Source organism: Arvicola amphibius, chromosome 4 (assembly GCF_903992535.2).
Source record: "Arvicola amphibius chromosome 4, mArvAmp1.2, whole genome shotgun sequence".
NCBI lineage: Eukaryota > Metazoa > Chordata > Mammalia > Rodentia > Cricetidae > Arvicola > Arvicola amphibius.
Window position 1 is genome coordinate 20,071,780 of NC_052050.1, and position 13,698 is coordinate 20,085,477.

The 13,698-nt window shown below is 42.8% G+C and overlaps 1 protein-coding gene across 6 annotated transcripts in view; it reads left to right on the forward strand.

The window, feature by feature from the left end:
* Positions 1–13,698, forward strand: part of Brca1 (BRCA1 DNA repair associated) — a 68,885-nt gene that overhangs the window by 48,882 nt on the left and 6,305 nt on the right. For all 6 annotated transcript variants that reach the window (XM_038328437.1, XM_038328439.1, XM_038328441.1 and 3 more), the window contains 4 exons: positions 2,927–3,014; positions 6,593–6,670; positions 7,048–7,088; positions 11,411–11,491. In XM_038328437.1, the coding sequence (XP_038184365.1) occupies positions 2,927–3,014; positions 6,593–6,670; positions 7,048–7,088; positions 11,411–11,491 (288 nt within the window). The remainder of the gene's footprint in view (positions 1–2,926; positions 3,015–6,592; positions 6,671–7,047; positions 7,089–11,410; positions 11,492–13,698) is intronic.

Sequence of the window (13,698 nt, forward strand, 5' to 3'; positions counted from 1 at the left end):
ATGAAGCCGACTGAACCCATGTTTCTTTTTAAACTGCTTATAGATTCCAAACATTCTGGGAAATTTATTACTCCTAAAATTAACTCTCATAATAATAAAATAATTGTATATTTCTTTAAAATATGATAACATACCTAACTATCAATTGGATTTAATAGAAGATACCATTTATTGTTCGCTGAGAGGCAGCTAAATCGTTCTGAAGTGTCTTCTTAATAGATCCTTCGTAGGCTAGGCACCATTCCCTGTCCTAATGGCTCTACAGGTAGTGACTACATAGATTCTTGGACCCCGTGTGTCCTGCTATTGAAAAGGCAAAGCAAGCTTGTCTGCCTGACAGATGCAATGTATAAGTCCCTTGTCACCTCACAGTCCCTTGCTCAGACAGCAGTTTGCTTAAGTAGCTCTTGATGGACTTGCCTTCATGACTAGAATTCCCATTTATTTGCTGAAAATTTGTATTCACTGTTCCTTTGTTTTGTGAGTTCAGCTCTTTAGAGATAGCAAGAGTGGTCTAATCGTTTTTGCCTTGGGCAATTCTGAGGTGCAGATTAAACTACAAGTGGCTTTGGTACATGTTTTCTTTAAACACGCAAAGAGGAAAACTTTGAGCTCTATTCGGATTTGCTGAAGTGTGTTAAATTTATGATGAAAGCCACTGACTGTATTACACATGATTAATTCTGAAGCCCGTGTTAAGATGATCTTTTCAGCAGTTGCTCTTCTAACTGAGCACTGTTTTAAGGCTGGGATTTCAGCAATTAACCAGTTCAGAATTGCTAATGACACTGGCAGAGGGCAGCAGCAAAAGTGGGAGGGTGGCGTTAGCATCGCCAGCTGCTGCTTCCAGTGCTGGGGGCAGTGTGTCGTGAGGCAGCGTGAGAGGTGGCCAGCTTCCACTGCAGTACTCGGGCACATAAATATTTGTATGAGTATCGAGGGCTAGAAGATGATACTACCCAATAAATAAACCTACTCACCAAACAGTAGCTACCAGTTATGTCAACTGTGCCCATAGTGGATCTGGTTAATTTCTTTTATTACCTGTTGATTTTTATTTGCTTGATAGATAATAACTAAGAGACTCTAGATTTCTTTTGGGAAGAATGAGTCTCTTCTACTATTTTTTCTTAAGAGAGAATTGATATTTTTTTGTATTGACTACAGATATCTTCTCTTGAGTGTTTTATAACTATCAGAGTTGAGTCCTTGGTTTTGAGCTATGTGTATCTACAGCAAATTTTTTTAATATTTATTTTTTATTATGTATACAATATTCTGTCTGTGTGTATGCCTGCAGGCCAGAAGAGGGCACCAGACCCCATTATAGATGGTTGTGAGCCACCATGTGGTTGCTAGGAATTGAACTCAGGACCTTTGGAAGAGCAAGCAATGCTCTTTTTTTTTTTTTTTTTTTTTTTTTAAATATTTATTTATTTATTATGTGTACAGCATTCCTTCCATGTATGCCTGCAGGCCAGAAGAGGGCACCAGACCTCATTATAGATGGTTGTGAGCCACCATATGGTTGCTGGGAATTGAACTCAGGACCTTTGGAAGAGCAGGCAATGCTCTTAACCTCTGAGCCATCTCTCCAGCCCCCTACAGCAAAATTTTCTATGTAAGGCTAGTTACCACTCAGTTTATAAGATGTAGGCAGGCAGATAAATTTCAGCTGTAGGATGGCGGTCTGTCATTCTGCAAAGAAACTCCAAGAATCTAGATATCATCTTTAGTTTTACTTTGGGTTTTTTTTTTTCATCTTTAGTTTTAATTCTCTGACTTCTGGTACTACATTAGACTGCCTTAGAATGTTTTTCTCTGACTTTTCATGGTTTGGAGGGTTTCATTTCTTCCCTTGCGAGGGTTAGGGGGATGTTATTTACTTGTTTGAGACAAGATCTCACAATGTAGCCCTGGCTGGACTAGAACTCAGTCTTAAGACCAGTTTGACCTTGAACTCAGATCTTCCTGCCTCTGCCTCCCAAGTGCTGGGATTAAGAGTGTATGCCACCATGCCTGGCTGATTTATATGTAGTTTTTATTAAATAGTCTAAGTTTTGAGACTTCAACCTTGTTATGTTTTTAAAGCCAGGGCAAGGTGATCAAGGTGACTCCACAGAGAAAGGTGTTTGCCTGTAACCCTGACAACAAAGTTCAATCCCCAAAACACAAGAAAGTAGGAGGAGAGAACCAACTCCAGAGAATTGTTCTCTGACCCCACATGCACATACACAAACGCAAGATCGTTATTTTTAAAAAATGTTTTAAGAGTGTGCCTTTTCTGAGAATGAAGACTCAGTTGGAATAACTAATACTCTAAGCTGTGTACCTAAGATAATTTAGCATAATTTCTTTTAAGATTTTATGTGCATTGGTGTTTTGTTTGCATGTGTGTCAGTGTGAGGGTACCAGAGTCCTTACAACTGGAGTTACAGACAGTTGTGAGCTGTCACATGGATACTGGGAACTGAATCTGGGTCCTATGAAAGAGCCACTAGCAGGCAGTGGTGGTGCACGCCATAAATCCCAGCACTTGGGAGACAGAGGCAGGCATGAACTCTGAGTTTGAGGCCAGTCTAGTCTACAAAGTGAGTTCCAGAACAACCAGGACTGTTTCACAGAGAAACCCTGTCTCAAAAAACCAAAAAAAGAAAATTTAAAAGATTCGGTTTTGCCGGGCGGTGGTATGCCTGCCTTTAATCCCAGCACTCAGGAAGCAGAAACAGGCACATCTCTGTGAGTTCAAGGCCAGCCTGGTCTACAGAGCTAGTTCCAGGACAGCTAGGATGGTTACACAGAGAAGCTCTGTCTCAAAACAAATCAAAAAAAAAAAAAAAAAGGAAAGAAAGAGCAGCTAGTACTTTTAACCATTGAGCCACCTCTCCAGTCCCTAACTTAACTCAATGTTTGATTTTTGTTTCAGATGATTGTGCAAAAGTTTGCTAGAAAATACCGCCTCACTTTAACTGATGTAATTACTGAGGAGACTACGCATGTTATTATGAAAACAGGTACAGTACAAACCTTTACAGACTATATTGCATTTATCTCGTCAACCCCATTAAGATCCATATCAATCATTTTGAGCATCCATCCCTAATCCAAAAATTCAAAATCCACAACTATTTGAATATGGACATAACATAACAAGTGGAAATTCTCCTTTTATGTGGCAGTTCACAGTCAGGCTGTAGGCGACATATGAAGCATGTTGTGTAAAACTGCCTTTAGGGTTTGCAGATGAAGCTTGGTGAAAGGGTGCTACTTAGTTTGCATGTACAAGGCCCCAGGTCAGTGATTCTCAACCCATGGGTTGCGACCCCTTTGGGGTTTGAAAGACCTTTTCACAGGAGTCACCTAAGACCATCTGAAAAACACAAATATTTATATTATGATTCATAACAGTAGCAAAATTACAGTTATGAAGTAACAATGAAAATAATTTCATGCTTGGGAATTGCCACATGAGGAACTGTATTAAAGGGTCACTGCATTAGGAAGGCTGAGAACCACTGCTCTGGGTACTGTCCTAGCACCATAAACAAAAAGTTACCCTCAGGTTTTATATATAAAACATGAACGACTTGGCTGTGGTGACTCAAACCTTTCATCCCTGCATTCAGGAGTCTGAAGCAGGAAGGCCAGAAGTTCAAGGCCAGCCTAGGCTATAAAGCAAGACCTTGTCTTAAAAAAACAACTGAAGGGGCTGGAGAGATGGCTCAGCGGTTAAGAGCATTGCCTGTTCTTCCAGAGGTCCTGAGTTCAATTCCCAGCAACCACATGGTGGCTCACAACCATCTGTAGTGGGGTCTGGTGCCCTCTTCTGGCCTGCAGGCATACACACAGACAGAATATTGTATACATAATAAATAAATATTAAAAAAAAATGAAGCAGCAACAAAAAAATGGATTTGTGTTATGCATGAAAGATGTGCGTGTGTGTGTGTGTGTGTGTGTGTGTGTGTGTGTGTGTGTGTGTAAATTCTCCCCCCAAAAAGTTTTGGGCCTAGCATTTCAGATCAGAGTGTTGAGCCTGTCTTCATTTAAGCATGCCATGGATGAAGTCTCCCAATAGTTATTATTTTACAAAGACAGTAGTCTTGTATGACCTTTTGTTGGATTTGGGCAAAATGATTGCTGAACCACACTTCCTTGGAGTTCAGGGGTATAGAGCAGACCAGATCATGGAAGAGCAAGTAATGCAAAGAGAACAGGGTGGAAGTAAATCTCCACTCAGACTTTGGAGAGTAGTGAGCTGCATGTGACTCTTGGCTTGAGTGTGGCTGAGTGTGTGTGGGAAGGAGGAAAAGAGTGGACCTGCCCACGTGTCGTACACTTTCTCCTTTTTTTTAGTATTAGTTGTGTTTATGTAAGATACCTCTGGGAGATTGTAGTTGACTGTAAAATCTGAGTAAACATTTCAGAGCTGCTGAAACGCTTATATGAAATTGGCCTGTTTTATTAATGCATGCCTGGTACATGTAGCAAGAGAAGTGTGGCTCTGAAGTGGCTGTCTAGGTGATATTCTTTGTGCTGAACACAGTCTTTTCACAGTGGCAACTAATAGGCTTAGAGAGGCTTGGTGGGTGGTGGAGCACACCTTTAATCCTAGCACCCAGGAGGCTGAGGCAGGCAGATCTATGTTAGTTCGATGCATAACATACAGAGTGAGTTCCAGGACAGCCAAGGCAGTTACACAGAGAAACCCTGTTGCAAACACACCCCCATCTGCCGCCACCAAAATAAAAAATGTGTGAGAGAGAGAGGCAGAGCACTTTTTTCTTGCAGAGGACCCAGGTTTGATCCCTAGCACCCACATTGCAACTCACAACCACCATAACTCTAGTTTCAGAGTATCCACCACCCCCTTGTGATCTCAGGCACTAGACATGCATGTGATACATAAACACACATGTAAGCAATACAGTTATATATAAAATAAATCTAAAAAATTTTTTTAATAAAAGTAATGTTTGGCAGAGAATAAAGGAATGAGAAGATTCAAGGGGCTGAGATATCCATCTCTAAGCATCTAAAGAATTAGTGTATTTAATCCCAGCACTCGGGAGGCAGAGGCAGGCGGATCTCTGTGAGTTCGAGGCCAGCCTGGTCTACAAGAGCTAGGTCCAGGACAGGCTCTAAAAAAGCTGCAGAGAAACCCTGTCTCGAAAAACCAAAAAAAAAAAAGAATTAGTGTAAGGCTCAGAAAGTCAAAAAACTGCACAGGACTGTCTAAAACCTTGCTCACAGAATTGGTTTTCTGGTGCATGCTTGCCCACCCTGGGATATTTCTGTCCTTAGAGCTTATCTTAGTTAGGTTTCTGTTGCTGTGAAGAGATGCTCAGTACTTAATTGGGGTGCCTCACTTACAGTTTCAGAGGTTCAGGCCATTATCATCATGGCGGGAAACATGGTGACACACAGGCAGGCATGGTGCTGACCAAGGAGCTAAGAGTCCTTCATCTTGCAGGCGACAGGAAATGGTCCAAGACACTGGGCGGGTATCCTGAGCATAGGAAAACTCAAAGCTCACTGCCACAGTGACACATTTCCTCCTAATAGTACCACTCCCTTTGGGATTGTGAGGGTCAGTTACATTCAGAGTGCCACAGAGCTCTAGGCTTCACCACAGGGTTGAAAGCTTTTTGACTCTTTCTGTAAGACCGCTAAAATCTAGGTTTCTCGTGCATGGAAATTGTACCAGAGGGCAGTGCTCATTGGAGGCAGGTGCCAGAACAAGATATGGAAGCTAAGTTCTATGTAAGAGAGGAACACCATTAGATTTTAATATGTTTTAAGAAATGAGTTAGGATGAAAGGTGATAAAGGTGAAAGAGAGCTTGAAAATACAAATTAAATCTAAAGTAGCTCTTTAAACTCAAAGACAATGCAGCATGTGTTGCTTGTGAGCTAAAATCAGCCTTTATAACATTTAAGCAAGAAGCTTAAATTATGAGGAATTCTGTGAGGCAGAATGGCCGCTTCCACTACTTGCAGACGGCCTGCTGTGTCTGGGATTTAGTTGAATACATCTCTCCTGTTTAAATGGTTTTTTCTCAGTTTGCTCAGTTCTTCAAAGTGGCCTTTGAAACACTAGGCAATAAACAGACTCTTCATCTCCTGCTTATTGAAATACCTACACGGGAAGGGGAATAGCTGTGGCGAGACTTTCCCTGTCCCTCTCAGGAACACAAGGGGTCAGGGTCCCCAGGGAGAAACTGCAGGGCTGAACTTGTCATTGGCATTTCTGATTTAGGATCTTTTTTAATTTTTATTTTTTCCAATTTAGGACTTCAGCACTTTTCTTACATATTGCTGTCTGGTAAAGTAGATCTACACCCACATTGATCACTAGTACTAATTAACATGGGGTAGCGCTCTTTAGCTAGCCTTGGCTGAGGCAGACAGTTCCTCTGGTCTCAACATGGCATCTGCCTCTTCCAGGCTTCCAACAACCCACTCCTGCTGGTTATCCTTAGTGATGCTTCTGGCTTCTGATTTTATATCTCAAGGGGTGCTGGGCTCCAGCTTCTTGGGCAGCACCTCCCACTTCTGTTTTTCTAACGCCTTGGGTGCCTTTCATTCTGCAGATGCTGAGCTTGTGTGTGAACGGACACTGAAGTATTTCCTAGGAATCGCGGGAGGAAAATGGATAGTTAGTTATTCATGTAAGTGCAATGCAGTGTGTCTGCTCCCTTTAACACCTGAGGTTTCTGCTGATGCTAAGTCTGAGTTACCAAAAGGTCTTTAGCACAAAACTAGCTTTGTCTTTAAATGCGTATGACTTTGTTCAGATAGAACAGGACCTGGTCCCCTCTTAGCCGTGCTAGATGTGAGCGAGGACTTATCTAATAGTAGGAGGAATCCATATAAAGCAGCACTTTTATTATGTTTAAATAATATAATCTTCACTGTGTCCAGAAGGAAATCTGCCACCGGCCTTATTAAAGAGTGAGCTCTCCTGTGAACTGCTGAATTTCCCACCTCCACAAAGAGAACCTGTTGTTCTGCTCTTTATGACTTATCTCTCCTGTGTTCTCTGCAGGGGTCATCCGGTCTATTCAAGAAAGAAGACTGCTGAGTGTGGTAGGTAGTTGATATGCACGTGCCAGAGACGCTGCAATTGGCGTTGCTTTCCGTTCAACACACATTTTCCTCAGTGAGGGGGCTGTTGAGAGTGATGTAGAGCAGGCCAGGAAATGCCGTGTTCTTATTCGTTCTAGATTGCAAAAGAATGTGTTTTCTTTGCAGAAAGAAAGGAACTTACAAAATAAAGATTCATATGAACAAATAACGAGCCACCTCCAGAGCCGGATGAGGTGGTGCGTATCTGTGATACCAACGCTTAGGAGTTTGAGGCCTGACTGGACTACATAGTTTCAGGCCAGCCTAGGCTACATAACAAGAGCCTGTCTTTCTGTTTTTGTTTTTCAAGACAGGGTTTCTCTGTGTAACAGCTCTTACTGTCCTGTAACTCAGTTTGTAGACCAGGCTGGCCTCAAACTTATAAAGATCCACCTGCCTCTGCCTCCTCAGTGTTGGGACTAAAGGCCTATGAGCCTGTCTGAGCCTGTCTTTATAAATAAATAATCAGAAACCACCACTACCACCACCCTTTAGGAGTGGGGGTCGCATAGCATGGAATGGTCTGGCACTCCTGATCGCCTACCCCTGACCTCCCAAGTGCTGGGATTCTGGGATAATATATTTGTTCCACCACACCACGCTCCTAAGTGTACACCTTTGTAGGAAACTGGCTAGTCACCATTGTTAAAGAAAATGACTTTGGGTAAGGGTGTGGCTCGGTTTGTGCTTGTCTAACACGTGTGTGACTCTAGGTTTGATTCTCAGCACCTCATGAATATGAATTACATTTGCTTGTGATCCCAGTCTTAGAGAGTGGGAGCAGCAGAATGAGCAACTTAAATTACATGAGTTCAAAGCCAGCATAAGCTACAGGAGACCCTGTCTCAGAAAAAGAAATTAACGTGCTGAATATCTGTTTAGAAATCAGTCTCCTTCCAAGAAATGCTGCTTTTTATGATACAAAGAACAGTGAGAATTAAATACGTTAAGCATGTAGTAGGAAGAATAATTTTAGTACAGCCAAGAACTGATGATGACAATAGATCACACGAAACAAAATTAGTGGAATCTGTTTAAAACTATTACACACTACTCAGTATATTCATAATTAATTAAATGATACTTGATGTTAATTTCACTTAGCGACCATTTATTGGTAGCCCACCAAGTATCAGTTACTAGGAATACCACAGTAAACAAGAATGACCAAATTCCCTATTCTGGAAAGATGTATGCCTAGTAAGAGGAGATGCACAATAAATAGAGGAATCTCATACACCAATAAATGCTTTGATGGACAATAGACTAACAGTTGTTTGGAGTCAAGGGTTACCTACCTCAGTTACAGAGGTTGGGCAAAGTCTTTGTGAAACAACTGAGCTAAGACCTAATAACAAAGAACTGTCTTCGAAAAATGTAGAGAACAACTCTGATAGGAACAGAAAGCACTAAGATCTGGGTGTGGCTGGGTGTGGCTGCATACACCTTAAATCCCAGTATTCTGTAGGCAGAGGTAGGTGGATCTGTGTAAGTTTGAGACTAGACTTGTCTACAGAGCTACTGCAGGCTTCCAAATAACCACACAAAGATTTAATATTAATTATAAATGCTCAATCGATAGCTCAGGCTTGTTACTAACAACTTAAATTTTTTTAATTAATTTACTTTTTCTTTGTTTTTAAAAAAAAACAGTTTTTTCTCATTTTACATGCCAATCCCAGTTCCCACTCTCCCCTTCTGCCACTTCCTCCTGCTCCCCCACATCATCCCCTAACCCATATTTCTTATCAACTCTCTTCCATATGGTAGTACCTTTTTCAGCATGGCATGTTCATCTTCTCCACATCTCCTGGTGACTCCGCCCTCCTTCTTCCCCACTTCCTTGTTTTGTCCTCAAGCCCCACCTAACCTCTACCTGCCCATCAGCTCTTTATTAACCAATGAGAACAATACATATTCACAGTGTACAAAAGTAGCTCTGCAGCAAGTTCCAGGACAGCAAGGGCTATACAGAGAAACCGTTTATTTTCAAAATAAAAACAGAAACAATAGATCTGGATGATGGGGTGGGTTTGGTTTATTAAAGAAGAATAGACCATTGTAGTTGAAGATAGGGAACTGGCCAGTTTTGTGTAGGGAGCACAGACGGCAGGACAGGTGAGAACTCAGAGACAAGGACCAGATTGGGGAAGACTTGTGTGAAGCCACATAATACTTAAAAATTTTACTTTTAGGATAATTGGAAGCATAGAGATGGTTTCTACTTTGGGGTTTGACTTTTTATTTATTGTGGGGGAAGGTGTGTGCCTTGGCATGTGTGTGGAGGTCAAAGGACAACTTGTAGGCATCAGAAGTTGGCTCCTTCCTTTTATTATGTGGAGTCTGGGGAGCAAACTCAGGCTTTCAAGTTTGGCAGCAAGAGCCTTGCCCACATCTCTCCAGTCCCTTGCTTGGCTTCTTGATATCCCAACAATGCTTAGCAAGTCTTCCCTACCGTCTGAAATTCACTCACAGCAGCTTCCAAGCATTCTTCCCCAAACTGCCAACTCTCCGGCCCATTAGTCTTTCTCTTATTAGCAAAGTAGTTACTATAAAAAACACTGGAGTTTCTTCAAAATGTTAAGTGTGTTTTATCTTTTAAAGTGTGTGTGTGTGTGTGTGTGTGTGTGTGTATAAAAGTGGGAAGCGTATGTGTGGAGGTCGGGGGACAACTTTGTAGCGTTTCCTACCTTTGTGCGGGTTCTGGGTTGGACCGAGGTTGTCTGACCTGTGGCGGGCGGTCTGCCGCTCCAGCCGCTCTCGGCTGGGCCATCTCACTGGCCTCATTCTATTGTTGTGACTTCAGTAACTGAATCTCTCAACGGAGCTCTGAAAGGCCCTAGTGTTTTCAGCTGACAACACACAATTGACTTAAGCGATCAAACCCTCCAGTTACCATTACACGGTACAGTGTTAGCAGTTTAATCTAATGCTCAGTGAATCTTTTGAAAGGAGATAGATGTTAGAAATTAAAATACATTTTTAAAAGAAAATCAATCCCAATGAGATGAAAGCTGATCGGTAATTTCAGCAAAGATTGACCTTGGGGCTGTGGAGGTGGCTCAGGTGAAGGCACTAGCTGCTGAGCCTGATGCCCCGAAGGCAGACCTCAGGCTCCACGTGGATGGAAAGAGCCAGCCTGAGCCTACAGATGTGCGCACACTAACTAATTAAATACCAAAGTACTTCAACGAATGTGACTTCTCTTCCTCTGGTCATGGTGCTTTGTGTGTTTGGGGTTTTTGTTTTCTTGGAGTTGGTTTGGGTTTCGTTTTTTAATGATTTATTTATATTTATTTTACATGCACTGGTGTTTTGCCTGCATATATGTCTTTGTGAGGATGTCAGATCCTCTGAAATTGGAGTTAGACAGTTGTGAGCTGCTATTGTGGGTGCTGGGAATTGAACCTGGGCCCCAGAAGAGAAGTCAGAGCACTTGGCTATTCTAAGGAACCAGGATTTTTTTGTGTTGTTTTGTTAGTTTTGTTTTGTTTTGTTAGTGGTGGTTTTTGAGAGAAGGTTTTACTGTGTTGTATACAGCCCTGGTTGTCCTGGAACTCACTCTGTAGACCATACTAGCCTCAAACTCCAAGATCTGCCTCCCGCCACCTTCCAAGTGCTGGTGTTAAAGGCATGTGCTACCACACCAGGCTAGGAACCAGGGTTTTATTCCAGCATCTCATGGATTCTCATAGCTATCTATAACTCCAGTTCCAGGGAATCTGATCTCTTTGGGTACCAGGTGTGTGTATGGAACACATATATACAAGTAGGCAAAACACTCATACATAAAATAAAATAGAAGGATGAATTTAAAAAAAAAAAATCTGAGACAGGGTCTCAGCTGGGTATGGTTGGATAGGTCTTTAAATCTCAGCTCTTGGGAAGAGGCAGAATCAAGAAGCAGCCTAAACTACAGATCGAGTTCTAGGCCAGCCAGGCTACACAGCTTTGTCATAATAATAATAATAGTAATAATAATAATAATGACAATATTTTATAATATAGTCCTGGCCTGCCTGGTACATGGTACTCTGCTACATGACCCAGTTTTTAATTTTGTGTGTGTGTGCGCATGTGTGCCTGTGCGTGTGTACACATGAATATAGTGCCTGTGGAAGCCTGTGTCAGAGCCCCTTGGAACTGGAGTTATAGGTGGTTGTGAGCAGCCAGACATGGGAACTAGAAACCAAACTCTGGTCCTCTCCAAGATGAGTACACACTCTTAACAGCTGGGTCATCTCTCCACCCCACTGATCATAAAGTTTTGTGTTTGGTTTCAGCATGAATTTGAAGTCAAAGGAGATGTTGTTACTGGAAGAAACCACCAAGGTCCAAAGCGATCCAGAGAATCCAAGGAAAAGGTAAAGTCCCTCTTGTGTGTGACAGAAACCCCAGCCTAGGGCTCTGCAGCCACCTGCTGTGGTGCACTGGGCACTGGCTGTGTGCCCAACAAGGCAAACAAGGATTGCTTCTGCCCCGTGAGTAAGGGAACATAAAGCTTAGAGTGGCAGTTGTAAGTGATAGAGTTTAGATTTCAAAGATGTGACTCTAGGCTCGGTCATGGCACACTCCTTTAATCCCAGCACTAGAGAGGCAGAAGCAGGCAGATCTCTGTGAGTTCGAGGCCAGCCTGGTCTACAGTGTGAGTTCCAGGACATCCAGGCCCACACAAAGAAACCCTTTCTCTAACGCCCCACCACCACACACACACACACACACACACACACACACACACAAAAAAAAAAAAAAGATGTGAATCTAAACCTTTTGCTCCTCTTACTTCACCGTGGTCTTTTCTCTGAGTAGCACAGTAAGTGCTGTGAGCAGTGTACATGGTACAGCCTGTGTGCACAGAAAGGAAGCAACTCGTAGTCAGCAGTCTTACAGCACTGTGATGTGCTACTGTTATTACCTATATGTCACATATGAGAAAACTTAGGCTTAGAGAGGTTAAACTCCCCAGGTTGACTTAACTAGTGCGTGACAGAAGAAGCTAAACACAGGCCGTCGAGCTTCAAATATAAATTCACAAGTTATAGATGGCTTTGCAGGAGAAAAGCAGATTATCCCAACAACTTTGCAAGTAAGAGCAGGACTCTGACTTTTCTCTAGCATGCCGTAGCAGATGGTGCAGTCAGAGCTGCATCCTCCTTGCAGGAAGAGGTCTCCGCAATATTTCACACCTGCCTGGTAGGCCAGAGCCAACTGATTTCCCAGGTTACTGGATAAGTGCTTGTGTTCCCAGGCTGCTTTTCTTCCCTTTCAAGTGTGCACCAGCAGGTGTTTCAGAACACTCCCACGCGGAGCGCCTTCTGTTCCTCCACAGAAACTTGAGAGGAGGCCGGTGAGGGTGGTTTTTCTACGGAAAACTGCTTTGGACGGTATCACAAGCCAAGCTCGGGGTTCTGAACCCTTGGTGTCAGCCCATCCTCACTCTCTGAGCCATCACATAACTGTCCCAGGTGCCAAGAAAAGCTGCTCACCCTGCTTCTCGCTTTTCCCCAAGGTGTTCTCTATGAGCCGACCGTTTGTTCTTACCCAGCTGGTTCCGTGCAGAATTAACACCAGGTCCGTCCCTCTTTCCTCAAAGGAAAGCCGAGTGCCACGGGATTTCTCTTACATTCAGGATGGCAGTGACGGAAACTGCTTGGGCAAAGTAATGGCATTCAGAAGATACTGAAATGTGTTTGTAGAGGTGAAGCTTTAGATCCCTTATCTCACAACTAGACATTCTCATCAGTGTCGGCCTGGGTATGAAATTCCTAATGTTTTATATATCTCAAGGCAGCATTTGCTCCAACTGACTGCCTGGAGGGAACTTCTAGCATTTCTGAGCATCTAGGTCCTGTCAACACATAGGATAGGGAGCGCGGCAGAGGTGGGAACTGTCATTTCCAACAAGAACTGCCTTGCCTGCTGCCCTCTTCCTCTGCCTGTCATGTGGGGTGAAGTCATTTCCAGTGGAGCCATCTGCCGTTTTCAGCCCCTTGATTTTGTCTCAGCTGACCCAGTCAGTTTTCTTTTAGAGTCATAGAAGGGTAGGAAGACAGTCAAAAGAATGAGTTACTCAAATGGTATATGAAAATATAGCCATCCATATACCTCGTGAGTGGCGCTCCTTTGTAATCCCAACACTCAAAGCTAAGGCGGGAGGATTGTAAATTTGGGGGACTACAGATTGAGATCCTGTATCAAAACAAAAATATTAATAACTGACACAAATTTAGGTTTCTTTAAAATGATAACTTGAAACTCTCAGAACTCAAGTCAGTGCACACCTAAGATTTTGTACTAACACCGTTTACTAGACACGGGCCTGCTCCAAGCTTGATAAAAAATGAAGTTCAAACCACGCAGTGGTAGCTTACACCTTTAATCCCAGTACCTGGGAGGCAGAGGCAGGTGGATCTCTATGAGTTTGAGGCCAGCCTGGTCTACAGACCTAGTTTCAAGACAGCCAGGGCTACACAGAGAAACCCTATCTCCAAAAAGGAAAAGAAAAGTTTGGAAGTTCAGTTCGTCAATTATACTAACCACATATCAAGTGCCTGACAAGTGGCTTAGGGCT